Source organism: Lepidochelys olivacea (genome assembly GCF_965140295.1).
Source record: "Lepidochelys olivacea isolate rLepOli2 genome assembly, chromosome: 17".
In the NCBI taxonomy this organism is placed as follows: domain Eukaryota; kingdom Metazoa; phylum Chordata; order Testudines; family Cheloniidae; genus Lepidochelys; species Lepidochelys olivacea.
In genome coordinates, this window is record NC_140427.1 from 19142980 (window position 1) to 19166986 (window position 24007).

Genomic DNA, 24007 nt, shown 5'->3' on the forward strand with positions numbered 1-24007 from the left:
TGAGCCCGAGTCAGCTGACCTGGGCTCAGACTCACTGCCGTGGGGTTTTGTTTGCGGTGTAGACATACCCAGAGACTCTGGCTCCTAAAGATCGTGGGCCTGATCTCACTTGCGTCAGGTCTTCATGGGAGTTACAGCCAGGGGAGAGGAGCATCCAGCCTCACGCATCCCCTACGTTCAGGGAGCACTGTCAGCTCCAGCAGCAGTGTGAATTTAGGGCAGGGTGGCTGGCACCAGGGCAGTCAGGGGTAGCAGCCTACACGTCAGCGCCACATTCCTCGGTGTCGGAGCCAGAACATGGCTCCTGGTTTCTGCCACTCTTGTCCCCTGCCCCGGGGGCTGCCGCTTACCCGACCTCTTTAATCTCCACCTTGCTGGGATCCAACTCGATGTACTTCTTCTCGTCAAAGACTCGATTCACTGTCGGCCCCAGGACGTTGTGCAAATACTGCATCCCTGCCACCTAAGGAGAGGCGGCCAGTGAGGCAGGCAGAGAAGTGTGCAGCTCGCACACACAGACACACACACGCTCTCTCTCCCCCTCAGCATGTACAGCCATCAGGAGACGGGCCCAGTCCTGCATCCGAAGGGCAAAGCTGGATCCACACCGCGTGTCCGGATCTCTCCCCCACTGCAGCCCTTTGGCCAATGAAAGTCTCAGGGGCCACCCCACTATCTCACGGAGGATGGGGCGGAGGGTGTGGGGGATCTAACATTTACAGATGGACTCCAGCTACAGGGATCCAAGGCCCTGGTCTCCTCCCAGTTCGTTGGTGCCAGAGCTGGGTGTTTGTCCTGGCCCGTTACAGAGATAATGGCGGGCTGCAGAGTAAAGATCTGGATCCAAACTCCCCACAGTCACAGGGAGTCAGCTCAGCCCCAGCTCTAGCGGTGAGTTGTGGAGCGGGTTTCAAGCCGGCAACTAAAGGGGGGCCAGACTCGATTATCTATGAGGTCACCTCCCTGCCTGGCATTCGTGGTTACTACAAGACTGATAACACACTCCAGGGTATAACATGCGGCGGGCTGAGCACGGGGCAGCACCTTCAGAAAGGATTCCATCGACTTCGAGGCCAGGGAGTTGCTCCGGAATAACGTGTTTGGCTCATCTGAAAAATGAGAGCGTCACCCATGAGAGACCTGAGGAGCCAGAGCCCCCAGCTTTGGTCACTTGGAGCAGAATTTCCCTGGTGCGTATTGCATGCTTAGGGCGTGTCTTGCAGGCCAGCCTGAATGCGCTTGGATAAAATAAGAAAAACAACCCAAAGCTTCACTTTGGAGCTCAAGTCGAACCTGAACTGACCCTTTCGGGGCCTTGGAAAAATTCAGGTCCCCCCTCAATTATTTTATCATCATTCACGTTGCCGTTTCTAAGCATTCCCATCATGGCAGGATCTCCTGGCACTTCCAGCCCAGCCCTGCAGGCCCAATGGGAATGGGGGTGACTCTCATAAGCAGTCCTGACACCTAATTCTCACTAATGTTCAGCCTCAAGTGCTGAGCTGAACCAACCCTCCAGGCTTTTGGTGATCAGCCCCACTTGGATACTTGGACCCACGTCTCCCAAAGCAACGTTTTTAATCAAGGGGTGACAGAATTCCACATGTGGTACTGCCTCCCTTGTGACTCCCCCCTTTGAGTAGAATCATAGAATATCAGGGTTGGAAGGGACCTCAGGAGGTCATCTAGGCCAACCCCCTGCTCAAAGCAGGACCAATCCCCAACTAAATCATCCCAGCCACCGTTTTGTCAAGCTTTGTAGCTCCATCCTGGCCAGCAGACATTAGCCCTGGTCACTAGGAGAAGAGAGCTCTTCCTGAAGCCTGCCTCCAGATCAGAACACCCCCGAAGTGGGGGGTTAGCCTGTTTTAGAATTCAGTGCCATTAGCAGACTCCAGAGCCACCCAGCCCCTTGTCTGTGACCTCTCTGCATCATCAGCTGTTTGGAGGTTGACAGACAAAACTCACATGGGCCGGGGCAGCTGACCCCGATTCATCCCAAGCCTGCAGGGACATTGTGGGTTTGAAATCAAACGTTACTGTGTTTGTGACAGACTTAGGGGATGATGGGGGGAGAAGGGGTTGGCTGGGGAAGGGCAAAGACAGTCTGATGAAAAACTCTGGGCACCACCCCCTGCTTCTGAGAGGAAGGATGACCCAGTGCGTAGAGCAGGAGCCCAGGGTATGGGAGACCGGGGCTCAATTCTTCTGCTCTGCCACAGGCTTCCTGCATTACCTGGGGCAAGTCACTTAGTCTCTTTGTGCTCCAGGTCCCCCTTTGTACAAGAGGGAGAACAGTCCTGCCCTGCCACCCAGGGCTGCTGTGAGGTTGACTCCATTAAGGATGGGGAGGTGCTGAGATCCTCCAGGGACAGCGGCCACAGATGCCCCTTGGACAGATTCTCCTTTCTCGCTAGTGCAGTTAAACTTGTTCAGAGCTGGGGCTTCAGCAGCCACTTGCACCAGACTTTATCTTGCTTACGAACAATGTCCCATTTTCTTACTTGCCAGTAGATGGCGCTCTTTGTATTCCCTACTTACATACTCAGAGCCAGGTAAACCAACCAGCCTGGAGAGAACCTTGTAACCGCGGTCGCACTGCACCGGATTTACATCAGAGTAAGCGAGAGGAGAACCGGGCTCACAGCACAGAGCAGCTGTAGGACATGCACCTGGCTTTCGGGACACTCGTCTATCCCGTACACATGGAACAGGCTGCCCCTTAACTAGAAACGCTTGTGTTGTTTAATGGACTCACTGGGTGCGAAAGAGGACAAGTAAGTGACAGGAGGAAAACGGTTTGTGAATTCCTGCTAGTTTTACATCCCCAGACCACCACCTATCTCTTACCTAGCCCCTTTCATCAGTAGATCTCAAAGCACGTTCCAAAGAAGGTTGATAGCATTATCCCACTTTACAGGTGGGGTAACTGAGGCAGAAAGCGGGGAAGTGACTTGAACAAGGCCACCCAGCAGAGCCAGGAATAGAACCCAGTCCAGTGCTCTATCCGCTAGACTGTAGCTGGGTCGCTTGTTGCTAGTGTAATAACAGGCTCCTCCCCATATCCTCGTGCCTCACCCGTTTTATCCAGCTCCAGCTTGAAGAGGAGATCCAGGAACTCTTTGGCCAAGCCTTGGCCTAAGAAGAGCTTGACGAGGTTGATGGCCACTTCCTGTCTGCACTCTGCCGTTGTAGTTTCATCGATCAGGGTGATTAAATGAAGCTTCCCATCCTGCTGGGAAGAGAAGCAGGGGCTGCAGTGAGTGGAAGAGGCAGGCAGAATAAGGCCTTTCCCCTCGGCAGGGCACACTGGGTTCTGGGGAGTTTTCTTGGCAGCTGGCAGCTCTGGAGGCTGAAGTCCTTTGTCTACAGAGCGAGTACAGCCTACGCATTGGCAGAACTGGGGTAACCAACCCCGCTTGGGCTGACAGTGGGGTTCGAAACCCTGCATCATCAGTGATAAAAGCACAAGCCTCTGCCACGTGAGCTACAGGAGTGACTCCCTTAGCTGCCAGCTGTAGTAGACTGCTACCCTCTTATGTGGGCCAGCCACTGGACAGAGACAAAGACCGCACTCGCTCAGTGTGGATTATACTGGCTTCCCCCATGCAGCCGCACCAAAACGCCTTACTTAGACTGTAGGCTGCTTAGGGCTGGGGCCATCTCTGTTTGTACAGCACCTAGCACAACGGGGTCCTGGGCTGGGACTCTGGCTCCTAGGTGCTATCACAATACAAACAGATGATGGTTAATCAGTCTAGCGGGGCTATGTCTGGGATGTCGGTCACGGCATGAGAAGAATTGGTGGGGGCCTTGAGCAGACGTCGAATGGTAATTGGCTGATGGCCTGAAATGAGCTGATCAGCAGCAGGGAATGATATTTTCACTACCAACCTAGCTCATTGCGAGTCACAGGAGCCACTTGCGGCCTGCAGGGTGGCTGACCGGGAGCTCTTACTAGATGATCAGAATGACCTTAAAACTCTAGGACTTTGAATTCCTGTTTTGAACAGGGGTGATGCCAGGAAATATTAGCCATGTGCCCAGCTGAGCAGCCTCCCAGCTCTGTCCTGTGTGAGATGGTGTGGTGCAGCCAGCTCACCTTGGGCCCCGCTTTTACTTCTTGGCTCAGCAGCTGGACCAGAGGCTGGTAGTAACTACCTGGCAGCACTGTCTCATCTCGAAGCCTCACCTGCAGCTGCAGGGAGCCCAGGTTGCCTCTGAAATGGATGAAGCACAGAACCAAAGCGTGGAGAGAAGCCAGAAGCTGAGAATGAGCGACAGGGGATGGATCACTTGGTGATGACCTGTTCTGTTCATTCCCTCTGGGGCACCTGGCACTGGCCACTGTCAGAAGACAGGATACTGGGCTAGATGGACCTTTGGTCTGACCCAGTAGGGCTGTTCTTATGTTCCTATGAGATACCACATGTACCAGGACCCACGAGGACACCCACCCGATCGTGGTGTGCAGAAACGCCACAGGCGGGCGTCCCTTTGGAAAGGCTGGCCCAGAAATACAGACGCAGAGGGGAGAGCGCCCCCTACCACGTCGCCTGCCTTGCAAGCCCCAGGAACGGCGGGGTCAGCTCTGCCTAGGAGGGACAGCACCCCCTGCTGAATCCCCTGGCATTCTCTCTGCGTTTTATGGCATGAAAACGTAACTGGATAAGAAGGACTCACTCATCCACTCTGGGCTTGGATTTATCTGGCCTCAGCCTGAACCATCCTTCCTCTTGCTGAACGGTCTGTGACCCCTGGATATTAAACACCACCTAGGAAGAACACAGGAGGAGAAAGCTGGCAAGGAAAACGTAACCCTCTCCCTGACTGGGTTACCACAGGGCACTTTCGCTAGCGGATCACTTCTGGAATAGTTCCAACGAGTCTCACCAGCTACTTCTCTCACCGTTAGCTCGTTCCCATGGCCAACTGCACATATTACACCACCACCTAGGAGGCAGCAACTGAGATCAGGGCCCCCAGGGTGCTAGGCGCTGTCCATGCACAGAATGAGAGAGAGTCCCTTCTCCAAGGCGCTTACAGTGTAACAGACAAGAGAGAGACACAGGGTGAGAGAAAGGATTTCACAGATGGGGAGCTGAGACCCAGAGAGATTGGGTGACCCACCCAAAGTCCCACATGAAGGCTGTGGCAAAGGTGGGAACTGACACCTGGTGCAGTTCTGAATCCTGAACGCCCCCTTCCTCCGCTAGGCCATGCTCAGGATGCTTGCGGTTAGCCTAGAGATGGCCCAGAACCAGACGCTTCTATCTGAACTCCCAGCATGCCCTGGAACTTCAGTGGTTTGGATAAAAATAATGAAAATACTTAACCTTCTACCTGACTTCACCGAGGGGCTGGCAGCACTGTACAAAGGAAGGCAGAATTATTTCATCCTAACTTAGGTGTTTCCACCTAAGCATCTAATTCTCACTCTTTGATTTTACAGTGATGGGAAGTTCCTGAGCCCCTCCTCATCTTTAATGCATTGATCCTGCGAGGCAGGGCGGTGCTGTCATCCCCTGGCACAGATTAGGCACACAACGGCTACGGGACTTGCTCAAGGCCACACAGGAAGGCTGTGGCAGAGCTGGGAATTCATTCCAGGTCTCCTGAGTCCCAGACTAGTGCCCTGAGCACTGGGCCATCCTGCCTCCATTTCAAAGATGGGAGAAACTGAGGCACGGGGCGGCAACAGGGTTTACCAAGGCTAGAGAGAGAGTCAGTGGTGGAGCTGGAACCAGACCCTCAAGGTGTCTGACTCACAGCCCCGTGTCTGATCCATGAAGCTTATTAAATATTAATCCTACCGACTGTATAAGAACCAGGCCAATGGAGGTGGCTCTGATCAGCCGGCGGTCATCCCTCACCTTCCCCAGGAAGTCGTTCCTGCTGACGAGATCCCAGTCCCACACCTCAATGCAGAGCTTCTCTGTGGCAGACTTGTCCAGGTCAAACTCAAAGGTCTCGTTCCAGCGGGGGTAGCAGGATTTCTTGACCACCTTTGGGCAAGGCAAAGCAGTACAGCTTTCATCACCCTCCCCAGCGGGATCTGTCATGCTCCACTAAGCAGCTCAGGACAAGGGAACAGCATCTCACCGAGTCACCAAGCAAATTAAAGGGAAAAATTGTTTTTTGTTGTTTTTTTTAAAAAAAAAAAAAGAAAGAAAGAAAGAGTGTTCTTACCTGTGTCACTAACAGCCCTTAGATTATTCTTCCCGGCCTTGATTCTTGACCTGATTCACTGCGGCTATGCACCTTGCCTGGTCGTCTGCATCAGTGTAAAGCACCTCACGCCCACTTTGCACAGCGTGAGTGACCATGCAAGGCACAGGACAGGGAATATCAGGCCCTGCATTTGCAGAGACGGCCTCAAGCCACAGTCGCCAGAGCTAGATCTCCAGCACCTCAGAGCTGAGGAGTGGTGAAAGCCTAGGGGTTTGGGGCAGCCGGTTATAAAATGGTTCTGACAATCTAAAGGGGCACTCAAATGCATATACATTTACATTTAAGACCACTGGAAGGCCTCTTCCCTCCTAGAGTGGTATAATGTGGACTTAGTGTCACTGAGAATTCAGGCCGTTGATTCTCATGCACTACAGCAGGTTAAGATCCCAAATACAATTGTTAACCCCCACTCCTCACAGCCCCGTGTTGCCATGACACAGTGTTACTAACTCTTGTGATTTCATAGGGAGTCTTGTCACAGGTCACGTTTCACTGAAAGCCCCAGCTCCTGGAGTCATGTGATGGGGGGGGGGAGAAATCACAACTTTCCTTTTATAAAAGTAAGTTTCTAGCTCACAAGGGCGAAAACGTGACCCAAAGGTTCAAAACACCCAAGGCAAATAAAAAGAACCCAATTTCCTTTCTTTAAGCCAATCTCGTGATTTTTGAGGGGACGTTTGTGGTGGTCAGTACTGATGCCTTTGTGCTTTGTAACTGGGCAATCATTTTGATTCCTATCGGCTCTGGTAAAACTTTTTCTTTAAAAAACAAACAAACCCCAACTGTACAGAAGCTAAACTTTAGGTCTAAACTACCTACATTTCCATTCCCAGCGTCAGCAGATCTCTCAGTCTGCTGACTTCTTCTCACAGCAAAACAGTTCCTATGCATCGTTTGCCATCCAGGAACAGGACGGGCAGGGTCCTCCTAGGTCATGGAGTGTAGCACGTGGCTATTGCGGGCAAGCCCATACAATCCCACTCCTAAATTTATCAAGCTCCACCTTAAAACCAGGTAGGTTTCTTGTCCCCACTATTCTTGTTGGATTCCAGAGCCTCGCTCCTCTCATGGTCAGAAACCTTCTAATTTCCAGCCTCCGTTTTTTCAGGGTCAGTTTACCGCCATTGGTTCTTCATTTAGCTTCAGCTGCTCTTCCCCGTCCCTTGCATTTACCCTCCTGCCGTACATCTAGAGGGCACCTGGATCCCTTCCCCAGATGGGCATAACTACTTCCGTGATCAGATAGTACCATTCTGATAGTCCCCACTCTGCTAAACCGGAGGTGCTGACCTGGACTGAGAGGCTATGCCCATGTCTGGAGTGAAGTTTATACTCCCGTACTAGGTCACTGCAAAGAGGCCTAGGTCGGATACAGACAGTGCCACCAGAGCTGAGCTGCAAGGCTGGCAACGACAGGAGTCCAACAGGGCACTAGAAATGGGGCCATGCTACAACATTTCGATTGGGGGTGCCAATCCCCCCCCAAAGCCTGGGGTTGTTCAGACCTCAGGAGTCTGGCTCAGGCCCATCCCAAGAGGAAATCCTGAGGCAGTTCGTCTTCTACCTGAAATAACGTCACTGAAATGGCTCATAGCGCCACACCCGAGCGGCTTTCCTCCTGGAGTCCTGAACACGACCAGGGCCAAACTCTGGCCTGATGTATACCACCCCGAGCCATCCCATTAGCACCAACACAACCTCTGCACAGAACAAGGCTCCTAGGGCTCTGGTCCCAGTGATGCTCACATGTAACTTTCACTGCTAACTGATCCATCCAAGAGTAACCTTGGATGCTGTGTCCATAAAGGGTGCTGTGCTACAAACATGACTCATGCGGCTGACTGTATCCCTGGGTCTCCCCTTGGGGAAGGGAAAGGCAGAGGGAGTTTCTAGCACAGGCTGCTCTCCTCCCTGTCCCCACAATGGGATCAACACCCCAAGCTGCTCTCTCGACTCACCGAGCTCTCCTGGGTCTTGCTGTTGTAGCGAACTCTGACGAAGGGATCGGAAGCGCCATTCCGGTCTTTCCGAGCCAAATCTCTGCAGAGAGAGGAGGAATCAGAAGGGCCTTAGCACAAAAGAGCTTCTGACTAGAGCTGGCAATCTTTTTCAATGGAAACGAGTCAGTGCAAAATGTAGATGAAGGTCGACCGAAACGTTTCGCCAATCGGTGTTGGCCCAGAACCAAACTCAATTCGGACAGGGCTCATTTGGACGTTTCAAAGTGACCTTTTCGTTAGAAAATTTCCTTCAGTTTTATTGAAGCCAACGTAAAAAATAAGAATTTTTTTTAAAAAGCTCAAAATCTAAATGAAATGTTTCATTTTTGTTGGAAATTTAAAAAAAAAAGTTTTTGTTGTGGGTCAAATAAAAAAGGGGGTTTTTTTGGAACTGCCACTGATCTAAGCTCTGCTTGAGCTACCAGCAGCTTTAGGGGAACCTGCAAGATCCTCCCTTTTCCTACCGAAAGCACAAAAGAACGGGGGCCAGTTCATGGTGAGCACCATAAAAGAATCTGCTACCTAACCAAAGCTGCTTTCAAATGCGTGTTCCCTCCTACATTACTCCTGGCTGCTGCATGCCTACAGGGACAGAGGAAGGAAGCCCATCTGCAGGGGAAAGAAGGGGAACAAGCTGCATGTCCGTAACTGGTGTGAATGCTGATGGGAAGGTAGGGGAGTCATGGATGGAGGGAGGGATCTGCCATGTGGCCCAGTCAGGGCTAGGAGATAAGGGCAATAACTTGATACCTCATGGGGTACCAGCTGCTTCCACAGAGCTCCTGTACATGTCACACAGGGCTGTGGCATGAGCAGGAAACACTGTCCCAGTATCCCTTGGGTGGGGGGTAGGGCCATTGACAGGTGCAGGTTTGGGAGCACTGGGTGATCCAGACTGGCCACTGAAAGCAGCCAGCGGTGTGATGTCCCGGGGTGCCAGCTGTTTCTTGGTAAACAAGGGCTAACTCCAGCTCAGCATCCCCCACTCTTTGTATGAGCGCTCAGGGAAAAGCCAACAACAGCGGAACTTGGGGGAAGATGGGAGAGAACTCTTTTGGGAAGGTCAAGCTGCCCTCTCAGGGTCATGGGAATTGCTACACTGGTCCAATAGCCCATCTCTGGTAGTGGCCAGCATCAGCTGCTTCAGAGGAATCATCTTTCTAACACCCATGAGTCAGAGGCTCACTGGAAGAACGAGAGTTTACATTCCTTCCCACCTTTTCCCCATCCTCGCTATTGTAACCCTGGACCTTCTCATTATTCATATATATATGGCCAATTCTTTTCACGATCCTTCTAAGCTCTTGGCCTCAGTGACATCTTGTGGCAATGAGTTCAACGGGCCAATTGCATGGTGGGTAAACACTTATTTCTCCGTGTGTGTCTGTCAGCGACATTCCCTGTACTTACAAGACAGAGTGAACAGAAGGGCCCTGATCTACCTTCTCTCTACCATTCATTATTTCAGCATGTCGCCTCTCTCAGGTAAGCAGTCCTGTCTCCCCCCTCTTTTCCAGGCCTTTAATCATTCTTGTTGCCAGTCTCCGAGCCCCCTCTACTTTTGCTCTAGCCTTTTCAACGTAGCGTGACCAGGTGGGATACATTTCAGATAAGCACACACTACCGATTGATATAATAAATACATGCTATTTTCAGGAACGTGCCCAACTCCAGGCATGAGGCAGCGTTCTCACTCTTTTGTTGCTTACGGTAACTTGGTCTGATCTCTGGTTAGAGACACCCTCCCAAGAGGCAAACCCTTTGCTGATTGCGTGTGTGCTTTGTCTCTGCGGACGCAACCCAGCTGCTTACACGGATGTGTTGGAAGAAGGCATGAAATTGATCAGATTCCAGCAAAATCTGCAGTAGAATTGTCTGATGAAATATTTCTACTAGTATCCCTTCTGGCCTTATAACCGATGAAGAGACACACGCCGGCCCCATTCCCTAAAGTGCCCTCATTCTCCCCCCCCCATCCCGCCCCTCCACCAGTCATTTCTTACCAAGTAAAAATTCAAGCACCGCTCCAACTAAGTCTCGCTGTAGCTAGACACACAAGTTATTTCCACAGGTGGCATCCCCCATATCTTTTCAGAGCAGTTCAATTGAACCCTCATGGTTTTGAAAAAACAACCAACCAGCCCAGTTTATTACCCTCTCTCTTTAGCAAGAGAATTCCCGCCTGCTTTAAACTCGCCCAAAAGATTACTTCCACTGACATAGGTTTTCCATGGCAAAGTTCACATTGTTCACGGGGTATTGACGAACTGGGAATAAAACGCTTATGGCCTTCCGTAGGCCAAGAGCAACGGTGTATTTTTAGTCTGGATGGCTTAAAATAAAGAATGACAGGCCAAGAAAGAACGAAAGCAAAGTCTCAATGGCAGAGCACAGCGTGTGTGCACGTGTGCGACCCCCCCCCCCAAGACACCCCCTTCATATTCATTTCATTACAGCCGAGTCCACTCTGCCTCCTACGCTCCAAGTTGTTCCCTGGGATCTAAACACATCCATGGTTGCGTCAAAGCACTTCTGATCACCTACACTATCCTTTATTAACAAGGCAGAGCTCAGCCGATCCCGCTGTTCAGAATTCAAATGGCAGAGATCCCTGTGGGATGATGCTTTTAACTGGGGTTGATGTGCGCAGGGCTCCAGGGCATTTTAGTAAGGATGCCGTATTATTTGCCTTAGAGAACTGGCAGGTACAAAGAGCCTAGTGGGGAAAACGCATTCCCACGCAGTCCTCTCTCTGACTCATACGGGCTGGGTCCTCAGCTAGCGCAAATCAACACCCTCAGCAGAGCTCCCCAGAAGGAGCAGAGTGACTCCAGTTTACATTGTGAGGGACTGAAGCTAAAAATAGCCGGACACCCAAACCAGACTCATCCTCTTTAATTAGGGAATTAAAGAGCCTAATGTGTTTCAAGTGCTCCCTTTCCAGAATACACAGGGCGGGTTGGAGCCAGGCGACAGGCTCCATCAGCATGCATGGAGTGTCGCTGACTGCTAGCCAGGAAAAGCCACCCTCTGCTGCCAGGCTTACGTGTGCAAAGGGAAAACCTGAAGCGTCAAAGCCACATGCAGGGTTGGCCAATGAGGCGTTTCCCAGAGCGAGTCACACAAGGGGCTCGTTTGTTTCACAGGGAGTCGCAGGTTCTGGCACTCACCCCTAGAATTTGCACTCGTCACTTCCCCCCTCCCAGCTCCCTGCTGCTGGGGGAAGTGCCCGGGGGTGGGTGAGGTGGCCTGTTAAGCAGACATGGAAAATAATGAAGCGTAAAACAGTAACGGGGCAACCAACAGACCCAGCAGACTCCTTGATGATGCAGTTCAGTGACTGGAGATGCCAACAGACCAAAGAAAGGGGCTGCCTTCTCTCCTCCTGCCCCACCAAAGAGGGACTAGACCCACACCCAGGGGCTGCGGTTGATATCAGGGCCTCTGGGTACTACCACGGTATGAATATTAATTCCTTATTGTTCGTTAATAGAGGAATAATACCCCACAGCTACAGAATGCTGCTGAGTACCTGGGTGGGTACACTCCAGGCTGCTGCAGAGATTTGCGCTTGGTGACGGAGTATATGAATCACTGCATACTGAACCAATGGCCCGGGGGTCACGTCTCACATAGGACGTGCTGCCTTTCAGAGGAGAGAGGCCCTGAGCACGCGTGCTCATTAGGATCCCCTGGGAAGAGAAACCCCAGGATCCTGACCAGATGCCTCCCTAAACTCCCCCTGCAATGTCACTTGGACAACACACGCCTCCCGTTGTGGGCTGCTCAGTTGCAAGGATCCCTGCCCACAGGCAGTCTGGCTCCAGAGCAGGGCTGAAGACAGCGAGTATTCGCTCCATGTGGCCCAGCAAACCCCAGGAGGGAATTGTGTCCGAATCTCTCCTGTAGGTGCCCTGCTGTTCCCTTCCCACGTAGCCCTTGGAACAAGCCTCCTGGCCATTAGACGGACTGCTGGTCATTGCGGGAGTGCAGGGTACTCCCCCCAGAGCCAGCAGAAAGGTCAGGAGAGGGAGGGGGAATCCTGGTGAGTCACAGGGAAGGGAACTCCAGGCAGCTCGCCAGCTTGGGGAAGCAGATTCCCTGCAGCTCCCCAGGGGCTTCTCCTCCCCCCTGCGCCTGGCTGAGAGCGCAGGCTGGGCCGCTTGGCTGCTCTGAGGGGGCGGATGAGAGAGAGCCGCCTCAAGGGCGCTCTGCCCAAACAAAACGCTGGCTTTCCATCTGCGCAGCCTTCGTGGGTCACAGAGCCCCGACTCGGGAGGCAGATGGCTAATGCCTGGGGAGGCTGGTACCTGGAGCAAATACCCGGCAGCAGCTGGCACAGTCTTGCCCACGCTGCAGCAGGAAGGCCCCCGCGCCAGCCTGGCACTGCCTGCAGGCCCCAGTCCTCACAGCCCCACGGCAGAGCTGGGGCCAGACATGAAGCGGTCTCCAGGAGCGCAGCCCAGGGGCTCTCGAGGCGCAGGCCCCAGGGGAGGAAACGGTTACGCAGAGGCTGAACGGAGGAAGGAGAGGCCCATCCTTGGGGTCAGCAGTTGCCCACCGGTAGCCCCCACCTGCAGCAGATTCTCACACAGCCTGTCACGGTTGTAGCAGCTGGGGTCTTGGGACTCATTTAACAGGGAGCCCTGTGGTGGAGGGAGCTCAGCTGGGCGTGCAGCCAGGGCCACAGGGAAGATTAACCCCTCATTAGAGGCAGGCAGGCCAAACGCCTTTTCAGTCTAGCTCCTGCCGTTCTGCCAGCTGCATCAGACCGTGCGCTGCGGGTGCTGTGCACACAAGGATGGCCAGGATGCAGCAGACACAGGGTCCATCTTGCCCAGCGTCTTGTCCCCAGCTGGGGCCCGCAGCAGTCGTTGCAGAGGCAGGGACAAGAGACCCCATCTCTCATAATCCGGCCCCAGGGGGACGTTTCTTCCCAGCCCCAGGCACCTAGTGGTTGATCTATGGCCTGAAGCAGGAGGAGTCTGATCCTTTTTAATTTAAATTTTCTCAATAGCCAGATAAACGTCTGATCCTTTTCCAAATCCTGTTAAGCTCTTGGTCTCAGTGACATCCTGTGGTAACGAGTTCCACAGGCTAATTATACCCCAGGTAGTAATAATACTTAGCTCCTATATAGCACTGTTCATCAGCAGAGCTCAAAGCGCTTTACAAAGGAGGTCAGTATACTTAGCTCCACTTTACAGATGGGGAAACTGAGGCATAGGGAGGAGAAGTGACTTGCTCAAGCTCACCCAGCAGGCCAGTGGCAAAGGTGGGACTAGAACCCAGGCCAGTGTTCCAGCCACTAGATCACACTGCCTTCCTCGTAACATCACTGGACGTCCCTTTCTTCTCATTTTATGAGCAAGGGTAAAAGAAAGAGCCCCAGCGACCTGGTATATATTGCTTATTACCACACACACACCCCTCTGTGACAGCCCCCGCCCCTTTAGAGCCTTACCGGTACATTGCACTGCCCTGAGGTTTTAAACCCCTCCTCCTTTCCAGGACCCTGATCAGTTTCATTGCTCTTCTTTGGACTCTTCCTGGAGAGCAAAGGGGCATTAGCAGCTTCCTCCCTGCAGGCCTGTCTCTGCCTTGCTCCACCCCCTTACCTGGCTTCAAACACCCTGCAGCGCAGCTTCCTTGCCGCGTCGCTGCCCAGGATCTCGATCTGGAGGTGGATTTCCCCCTGCACCTCCTCGTCGGGATCGATTTCGGCCAGGTTCAGCCAGCCGCTGTAGCCTAGACAGAGAGAACAGCTGGTAGAGAAGGCTGTGTGTGCCTCCCTGCCACGGGTTTGTCTGGTCAGGCCCCTTTTCCACACAGGAAATTAATAATAATAAATAATAATACCACCTTGCTCTTATGTAGGGCTTTCCATCAGGAGATCTCAAAGCGCTTTAATGCATTTCTCCTCCCAACACCCCTGGGAGGCAGGGCTGGTGGGGCTGTCATCCCCATGGTACAACTGGGGAACTGAGGCATAGAGCTAAGTGACTTGCCCAGGGTCACTCAAAGTCTGTAGCAGAGCAGGAACTTGACCTTGAGTCTCACAAGGCCTCACTAGGCTAGTGCCCAAACCACGGACCCATCACAGTGTCACACAGTCGGCTCACACTACTCCCCCAAGAGACAGACTGACATTGAATTTAATGCTGGCAAAAGGTACCAGGCTTAGAGCCCAAAGTCATCTCTCTGCAGAGCCCTTCCCACCAACGAGCCTGGCGCCTAACCTGGAAGGAGAGGAGCTCTGGGTCTCCAAGCCTGCTCAGACCCCAGCTTTCCCACTGCCGACACAGGTGCCCGTTACCGTGAGCAGTGGCTGGTGGCATGTGCCACGCAGACCCTGTCCCAGAAGAACCAGGCTAGCACCTCAGTTTGCAGGCGAGGTATCAAAGGGTAATGACATTCAGTCACCTCTGGTCTCAGACCAGGCCCAAGCTGGCAGCCTAGCGGGGAAAGGCACGGTACCCCGTTACCAATCCCCTGAACCACCCAAAGCCTCTCACTGCTAGGGGCAGTGGGGTGGTGCAGGACCCTTTACCTGGATCTTTAGCCTCTCTGGCGTCCAAAAGAGCCAGAGAGTTCCCAAGTCCCCACAAATGTGGACAGACCCCCCCCATAGGGCAGCTCCCTTCCCTTTTGCAGCCTCCTCTGGGCTGGACCCAGCTGCCCAGACAGACACATGCAGGAGGGAGGCCAGCGCAGAGTTCCCCCTCCCCGCCTCCTCCACCCACGCAGCATTCGCTGCCCTTGTCTAGCGGCTGGCTCAGCTGGGCAAGAGTAAGCAGAGGACGTGAGCTGCCTACTCAAGGATGGGGGGACTGAGGCAGCCAGAGACCTGCATGACTCATCCCTGATATAGGTGGGAGATTGTTTCCTCCTGGCAAGAAGGATTTGCAATACAGGGGGGGCTTATCGGAACTCGCTCTCTGCTCCCTCTTAACTAGTTTGCAGCTAGTTCACCCCTTCGATCCAGCCACTAGCTAGAACCCAGGCCGAATCGCCAGGAGTATGGGATGGCTCCAGTTTGCAGGGAGGGCTGGCCCATCACCCCGGGGCCGTGGCAACTTGCAGCTCGGCAGAGCTCAGAACGGGGGGCGCTGTCTGCACAGAGGGAGCGATGGGAGCCTGCTGGAATGAGCAGCTACGCTCCTGTGCTGCAAACTAGCCCTTAGCGCAGGGGTGGGCAAACTTTGGCCTGAGGGCCACATCGGGGCTGCAAAACCATATGGAGGGCAGGGTAGGCTCTGCCTCCCCAAACAGCCTGGCCCCCACCCCCTATCCGCCCCCTCCCACTTCCTGCCCCCTGACTGCCCCCCTCAGAACCCCAGACCCATCCAAGCCCCTCACCCCTGCTCCCTATCCACACCCCTGCCCCCTGGGAACCCCCCCATCCAACCCCCTCTGTTCCCAGTCCCCTGACTGCCCCCCCCCAGAACCTCCCCTGACTGCCCCCTGGGATCCCCTTGCCCCTTACCCAACCCCACCCACCCTCTTACCATGCCCAGTAGGAGCTCGCAACCCCGCCCCCGGCCAGAGCCAGCCACACTGCCTGGCAGGAGTGGAGGACCAGAGCTGTGGCGGTATCTGAGGCTGCGGGGGAGGGGGGACAGCAGGGATGGGGCCGGGGCCGGGAGTCTAGGGGCCCGGCAGGACAGTCCCGCAGGCCGGATGTGGCCCGTAGTTTGCCCACCTCTGCCTTAGCGCGTCCTCTCAGAGTCCCAGCAAAGGCACAGCAGGGGACAGAGATTACACTCACCAACAAAACACAATGCTAGTGTGTTGCAGGGAGATGGCGCATTGGGACCCAGGCTGCACCGATCTGGGGCAGCGTCTTGCAGACAGAGGGTTTGCATGCAGCGCTCATTAGTCACCAAACACGGCAGCACATGGCTTGGAGACTACGCTAGGACACAGACTGCACAGATTCACAGGGGGACTGGAACGAGTGACAGCCCAAACCCCAAATCAAATGCCATTGCATTTGCCACACCCAAGTTTTCCGAGGCATCATGCACGGGGGGTCTGCACAGTGCCCGGTGCAGTAGCAGGGCACTAGTGCTTGAGGGTTCAATTCTACATTCTTAGATGCAACCAGGCAAGGTGGTCGCTTTTGACGGGGCTGCGTAAACAGCAGGGGAGAAGCCGCAAGAGAAATTCTGGCTGGCTCATGACTGCTATCAGCTGTGGGGTCAAGCCTTGCTTTTGTTTCCACTGGTGCAACTCCCCTGAAGCAGCTCTCTAAGCCGCTTCCCAGCGTCGGCTCGGTGCCCCCGGGGAAAGGGACCGTGCTGATTCGTGTCTGGCGGCATGCACAGCTATACAAAGAAACCGACGCAGCTGGAGTGAGAATCAGCCTTACCCTTCGGATGCTCAGTCAGCACGTCCCGTGTGACACAGACTTTCCCGATAACATCATCACGGCTGGGGAAACAAAACAAAGCACCTCGCAGTGCAGGGGCCGAGCCAATGTAAAATCTCGACATGCCAAACCCCTGCAGACATCCGATTCAAATCCCCAGGTTGGAGCCTGACCCCATGGTTCTAACTTGCTAACTCGCTTTCTGGTTCAGACACGGACAAGATTTTGACATAACCCACCCCAACCCACAGTCCCAGTTAGGGCAGTAGCTAAGCCGGTGATTAAGTCCCAGTGACTTCACTAGGACACAAACATGTACTTACGCGCAGTCCTGAATTGGGGCTATATCCCTACTTTGGCCTCAAACCCAAGCCCTGGTCATCCCAGCCAACCTAGTTCCCAAAAGCACTTTCCATCAGCAGTTCTCAGAGCTTTACAGAGCAGGTCAGTAGCATTATCACCATTGCGCAGGTGGGGAAACTGAGGCACAGAGAAGGGACGTGACTTGGCCAAGGTCACCCAACAGCAGAGCTGGGAACAGAACCTGGGTCTCCCGAGTCCCAGCACTGTGCTCCGCCAGGCCAGGCTGCCTCCCTTACCAGCCTGCTCAGGGTGCAGCCTCCTTGGCTCATTAATGCGCAATGCCATTTCCCCCTTAAAGAGCCCGCTCCAGAGAGATCTGGGAACTCTGCAGCTCCCTGGGAGCCCCCCTTAGCCTCTTGGGATCAGTTTCAGAGAGACGCTGCTGGGCAATCAGCCCAGCCTGTCACCTGGGCAAGTGCTGCTTCCACCCCCCGCCGTCCTGTTTACAAAGCCCTGCTTCTTGCTGCTTCCCGGCTCCTCGCGTGGGCGGAGGAGCAGTCCTTGCCAGGTTAGCTTGACTAAGCTTCCTGACCCAGATCTGCTTGCGATGCTCTGTGTGCTGGGGCTCCACCGCTCCCCAAAACCCCAATGGTGCACACACCAGCACTGCACCACAGCAGTGACTAGAGGCTGGCAAGATGGCATCAGCGCTGCTGCGGGGATGGGGAAACTGAGGCACTGAGAGGGGACAAGACTTGCCCAAGGGCACCCAGTGACAGAGCAGAGACCCAGTCCAGCGTTCTATCCACTGGAGCCCTCCGCCTCCCTCAATCCTGCCAGAGGCTTCCAACAAGCTGCTTGAGAGAGGCCACTAATTGGAAACATGGCAGCCTGTCAAAATTATTCTTCCCCTTTGCTACATGCGTTGTGCACGCGTTATTGTAGGGTCACCGGGGAGCGAGAGTGCTGCACAAGCTGGGTTTGCTATTGTGTGGCTGCTGGCACTGCATACACCGTTGTGTTACCGTAGGGTTGCTCAGGAGTGCTGGGGCTCACGCGTTGGTTTGGTATTGCAGGGCGCTGACAAGGCCAGGCCACCCCAGTTTATTATGGGAGGATTGCATGGGAATGGTGGACTTTGCACATTGCTCTGGTATTGCGGAGTAAATAGATCAGGCCAGCTGGTTTGTTATCATAGGGTTGTGGGCAGGTGCGAGGTGCCATTCCCGCCCTGAATCATTTGTTGTGAGAAATAAAATTCCCACAAAAAGAGTTACATATACTTAGCAAATTCCATGGGTGTTCACACACAAAGGCAGGCCCCACTGGGCTGACAGTCCAAATCTGCACCCTCTAGGTTTGAATGGCTTGTCCTCTTCCATTCCCACTTGCGTGCTCACTCTTGTGCATCAAGCTGACAACGGATTTCCTCTTCCATGACTGTGGGGTAACTGCTCATCTGGAGTTTCCTCTCCCATGTGTTAACCAGTGCTCCCATTGCCACACCGAACAGCCAGCCCTTGGCATTGGACGCTGGACCAGCATCTGTGCCCTCAATTACCTGTGTGCAGCTTGCAGGGGGGTTTGGCCCTCTGTCCTCCTGACATTCAGGGAGAGAGAACCCTGCAGTGACCCCATCACATTGTTCCAGCCCCTCCAGGCTAGGCGGTTGTTCAGCCCCTCTCCAGCTGACCAGGATTATTTGAAATGCTCTGCAGGCAGCTAAGTGAGCAGTTCAGCTGACTGATCCCCAGGGGAGGCAGAGACCTTCCCACATGGCTGGGTCTCCATCTGCGTTGCCAGCAGGAGGCATCGGGCAGCTCCCCGGCTGAGGGAAAACCCCTCACCTCCTTCACAGCCGGCAGGCCAAGAGCCAGACGCATTTCATGCCCCTCTCGGGCACAAGGTGCTTCCTACGCTCCTTAGCCAAATACAGGGAAGACCTCAAATTCCTACTGACCCTGCTAGAGTAGGGATGTTTTCATTCCTAGGCAGCTGAAAGCAGGGGGTTCACAAGAAGCCCCTCAATTTGTGGGACAGCCCTGATGCACGTTCCCTCCACTGAGGTCAACGAGATGAGGATCTGGCCCCGAGGCAGCTGGTAGTTCTTAGCCCAGCCCAGATATCACTGCTGTGGAACTGCCCTGTTTTACATACTTTGCCATTCAGGACTGCCCATCTCTCACAGATCCGGGCACTACTGCAGCGAGCCCAGCCTGCATCTCCTCTGGGCACTCATGCGCTTCCCTGCTGTGGCTGCCCATGCCAGCTGAGTTTGCAAATGACTCAGGGGAGTTTCCCTTCAAGAGCAGCCCTTGTTCTGGAGTCAGCCTCTCCTGGCTTCAATTTTATTTGCATCTTTTCCACCCATCCTTTGCAGAGGGGGTCAGTGGGTCAGCAGAACCCACCAAGTCAAACACAGATCGGTCATTTCTCTTCCCTAGTCCCTTGCAGTTGAAGATGGTCTTGTGGCTAAGGCACTGCAAATACCTGGGGAGGTTCAATGACCTGATCGGTCACTGAGTCCCTGTGTGACCTTGGGCAAGTCACTTGATCACTCGGTGCCTCAGTTTCCCCATCTGTTAATGAAGGGGTAATAGCACTTCTTTGGCCTTGTCTGTTTGGAGTGTAAGCTATTTAGGGCAGGGGTGGTAAGTACAGGGTCTAGCACAGTGGAGGCCTCCTGCTGCTACCATCCTACAAATAAACAACAATACTAGTGCCACGGATACAGCCCAAGGCTAAAATCTCACCCTGGACAAACTCCTCTGAAGCCAGAGGAGCTGCACTGGTGGGAGTGAGGAGAAGAGCTGGAGACACGTCTACACCATACCTGAGTGCATCTTCATCCATCACATAGAAGGCGATGCAGTGGAAGGTGGGTGGCAGATGGACCTCGTATTCCTCCCCCCAGAATGGGGATAGCGTCTTCCAGACCGTGGCTGTCCTGGAGGGAAGAGGTTCCCTTTAACCACAAGTCATTACCAGGAGAGTGGGTACCTGTGTCCCAAACAGCCATCCGCTCCTCATTGATACATATCTCATCTATACACCTACCGGAGGTCTTCTGCCGTAGACATTGCAGTCGTGCCTAAGTGCTCGTATAGGGACGGCAAGATATTAGCTTCCCCATGCAACCAAGCCCCAGGTGAGGTGTTCTACCAAGCTCTCCTGACCATTCATGGTCATTGAGGGTCTGTCTACCCTGCAGTGTCAGCCCAGGGTTAGCAGAACTCGAGTTAGCAGACCCGAAGTTTGTTAACCTGAGGTTTGAGTGTCTACACTCAGTTGTAACCTCAGGTTTGGAACTGTCGAACCTGGGTCCCAACCTGGCACTCCAGCATCTACACTGCATTATGCGGGCCTGAGTCCAGCCACCCATCTCCCAGACTTCCTAGTGCCCTCCCCAAAAGGTGGCCAATCCAGCTCTCTGTTCATGGTGCAGTGTGGGAAAACTTGACTGTCCAGAGGACAAAGAAAGTTGGCCCATGGGATACTTTTGGTGAACTCCCAGAGCATGAGTCCAGTGAGGCTGCATCTACACTGCAAAACAACAGGGCTTGAAATCTGGGTCCTGGCTTGATTCAGGTTCAGCCCCTACACCCCTGAGGGATCCTGGGTCTGAGTCCTGGGTTAGTACGATTTGTGTGTAGATGGAAGGGGGTTAGACTTGAGCCTGTGTTCGAACCCTGGGCTTATACTGCAGTGTAGACATAGCTTCAGGGACCCAGGGCACTTCTCCATAGTAGTGTGTCCTAGCTAGACTCCATTCTCCCTCCGTTCCCCCTGAACTTTCATTTGGATACACTAAGGGCTCTCAACCTGGGGATCAAAATCGGGTTTTAGTAGCGTGTGCCGAGCCATTCTTTCTTTATCGTTAGATGAGCTTGCGGGCAGGAAGTGTGGGGGGAGGATCCTGAAGCTTCTCCATTGTAATCACAGTATGGAAAAATTTGAGAACCACTAGGAGAGGGCTGCGGATTCAGATCAGCGACCTCATAGCAAAAGGATTTGAGACCCACCAGGAGATGACCTTCTGTCTCACTTCCTGTCCTAAACCACGCTCCGATGCGAACAGCTTTCAGACACTACTAACCTGGGGCTGGGGATTCAGATCAGCGACCTCATAGCAAAAGGATTTGTGCTTGCCTATTAACAGCAGCCTCCTGAGTCCTCCTGTCTACACTAGTAAAAGTGCCTTTTAAAAACGTGATAGCTAACACATACTAAACTCCTCGTACAGATAGGGTAAGCTGTAGCTCTAATACGGGTTAGCTGGTCCGATCCCAGTGGGGAGCCAAGACAGAGTTAAGTTCAACCAGCTAGCATGCATTAAACCTGTCCAGTCTACACTAGCATTCTATCACCAGTTAGCGACCATACTTGAAAAGCACATTTCAGCCTTTCGTGCCGGCTTCCCGTGGATCCTGAGACGCTGGGAAACAAAACCTCACGTTCATGTCCGCTCTGCTCCGAGCACAGGAGAATAAAAAAAGCAGCCATTGCTGAAGAGGATAGGAGACAAAACAGGAGACGGGAAATAGCTTTTCTGATAGCTCCTTCTTGTTTACAGAGCCAGCTTGGGGAGGGGACGGGTTGAAAAATCAAATTAAATTTACAACTTTTAAAAAGGGTGGGGGCGGGGCAGTCGACAGTTCTACCAGCTGTTCCAAAATCAACATGACATTAATCTCTAATCAGAAGGAGGAAAAATTCATAACATCCCCGACGGGCATTTCGCATGGAAAGGAAACGTCTCTCTGATCTCTGGCTCCTAACATCCTCACACCACAGCAAACTTTTTTTATATATGGCAAATGTTCTAAACTGCGCCAAGTTGCCCGGAGCTCGGGATTAGTCTCGCGCTGGTTTTTCAAGTTTCGGAATATACAAGATGATCACCTGGAACACACATGCTAGAGATACAGACGAAATAAAAGTTTGCTCCAGGGAGCACTTGAAGGGAAAAAATACAACAAAAAAAAGCCAAACCAGGACCCCAGATCCTTAGCGGTTTAAATTGACCTAGCTTCATCGAAGTCAGAAGAGCTAAGCTGATTTACACCAACTGAGAGAGTGCAAGACCACACAAACGAGCACTAGAGTGCCCAAGCGGATGGGTCAGTTACCTGATGATAGCCTCATTGTCGATTTTCACGATGCAGTAAGGGTCACTGCTGCCCGTGCTGCAAAACAAACACAAAATGTCCTTGTTAGCACAGACCAGGGAATTTCTAACCAGAGTCGCTACAAGGGAAAGAAGGCACCCAACTTTCATTCTTCAGTCCCAATGGCCTTTCCCTCCTATGCAAGTCACGGTTCACTTGTCTAAGGGTACTGCTGTCCTGCAAAATAACACCATGGCAGCACGTCTCAGAGTCCAGGTCTACAGACTTGGACTCATGCTATGGCTTCTTTTAAAAGGTCAGTGTAGACGTTTCCCCTCGGGCTGGAGTTTGGGTTCTGAAACCTGGCAGGGGTAAGGGAGGGGGAATGTCTCAGAGCCCAAGCTCCAGCCCACGCGGGATCGTCTACCTGCCTGTCTTTAGCACCGAAGTGTTAGCCTGTAGACCCGAGCTCTGAGAGTCACTGCTGGGTGGTATATTTTGCAGTGTAGACGTACCCTTAGAGCACTAGCAGCAGGCTTCCAGAGGCATGTTGTGTCAGGGGATGAGACTGTTTATTGGTTTCTGTGGGGTTTTTTAATCTCATGGTTTTTAAGCCAATCTTGTGACTTTTTCGAGGCCTGACTCATGGTTTTTGAATGCACACAGTTGGCAGTACTGGGCCGATACAATCGCACAGCAAGGATCAGCTCTTTTTTGGGACAGCGGGAGGTAAAATCCATTTACTGCCTTCCCTGCTGTTCCCACCCTTCCCAGCTCCAGAACAGCTCTTCTAGACCTGATTTTAGCAGGGGGATCTAGGTCCTACTGCGATGCAAACAAACAAACTAATAGGAGCAGGTCAGACAGGCTATTTCTCGGAGACCCAAATGGAGCAGGCATGTCAGCTAGGCACCAATTGTTGGCACCCTAATCTCACTAGGGAATAAAACGAGCCAGAGTCCTGTAAGCCCAGGGAAGTAAGCGGTGGATTCTCCAAATCAAGGCTGGTGCCATTCTGGAGGCTTTAGTCAAACGCAAGGTACTAGGTGAAAAACTCTGGCCTGTGTAGGTCAGACTACCTGGTCCAAAGGGACATTGTGGCCTTAGACATCTACGCAAGAACTGTTACCTGACAGCATCTGGACTGAACATAAATAAGAACGGATCCAGGCTGGGGGATGGTCAGGCTCCAAGCGCTAAGGAAATAAATCTCAGACACTGGCTTCCTTGTAAACAGAGAGGTGCCTGGCTGGGAATCTCTCAGTCCTTTTGGCTGCCAAGAAGTTCTCTTTTTTCCAAAACAGGGGAGGAAACCCCCCCTCTCTATCATTGGAGCTGAGTGTGTCCAACTTCCCCCATCAGGCACTGGCTGTTTGCAACCGGATGGCCAGAGTGACTCAGGGCTGCCAGAGATGCAGCTGCTTCCTGCAGCAAGCAACAAGGCAGCAAAAAGGAGACAGAGCCAACTCCAGCCCAGTTGGACCTAGCCCCGGTCCGCCAAGTTCTGGGGGGCTCAGAGAATGCCACCCACCGGGTCCTTCCCCCACTGGGCAAACTGCATGGGGAGGTTAAGATTTAGGATATTTCCTTGACTTTATCTTGTTCCAACATTGGTGTCCTGAGAACTAACTCCAGGAGGCCCAGCACTACCCCCCATCATAACCAGCGCTATCAGACTGCTATATGGGTCCTGTAGCATGGGGATGTAGCCCATCCAGCTACTCTCAACACATTCCTAACGGCCACAAAAACTCCCCTAGCTCCCTAGGGATGGGCTTTAGGGGGCTTTGTGCATGTCCTAGAGGAGGGACCGCCTTATGTCCCGAAGTCCCAGTGGGCCACCCAATGGTTTGGGGGATTAATTCCCAGCCAGGGAAGCACTCTGGTGCGGACCTGACAACCCAAACTTCTGGAGTTAGGTGGTGCTGGCCTGACAGCAACTTCTAGGTCAAGCAATAGATTAGATCCTTCTGGCATGCGGACTCAAGATCTTT

The 24007-nt window shown here is 53.3% G+C and overlaps 1 protein-coding gene across 2 annotated transcripts in view; it reads right to left on the reverse strand.

The window, feature by feature from the left end:
• The window catches only part of RASA4B (RAS p21 protein activator 4B), a 48633-nt gene that overhangs the window by 8586 nt on the left and 16040 nt on the right, over positions 1-24007 (reverse strand). Inside the window, exons 2-12 of one of the 2 annotated variants that reach the window (XM_084650944.1) lie at positions 22035-22091; positions 19739-19852; positions 16603-16664; positions 13850-13979; positions 8190-8271; positions 5874-6005; positions 4684-4775; positions 4103-4220; positions 3079-3232; positions 1045-1109; positions 351-463 (exon numbers count right to left, since the gene is read on the reverse strand). In XM_084650944.1, coding sequence (XP_084507070.1) covers positions 351-463; positions 1045-1109; positions 3079-3232; positions 4103-4220; positions 4684-4775; positions 5874-6005; positions 8190-8271; positions 13850-13979; positions 16603-16664; positions 19739-19852; positions 22035-22091 — 1119 coding nt within the window. Of the gene's footprint in view, positions 1-350; positions 464-1044; positions 1110-3078; positions 3236-4102; positions 4221-4683; positions 4776-5873; positions 6006-8189; positions 8272-13849; positions 13980-16602; positions 16665-19738; positions 19853-22034; positions 22092-24007 lie in introns of both variants that reach the window. The other variant, XM_084650943.1, reaches the window with a different exon arrangement.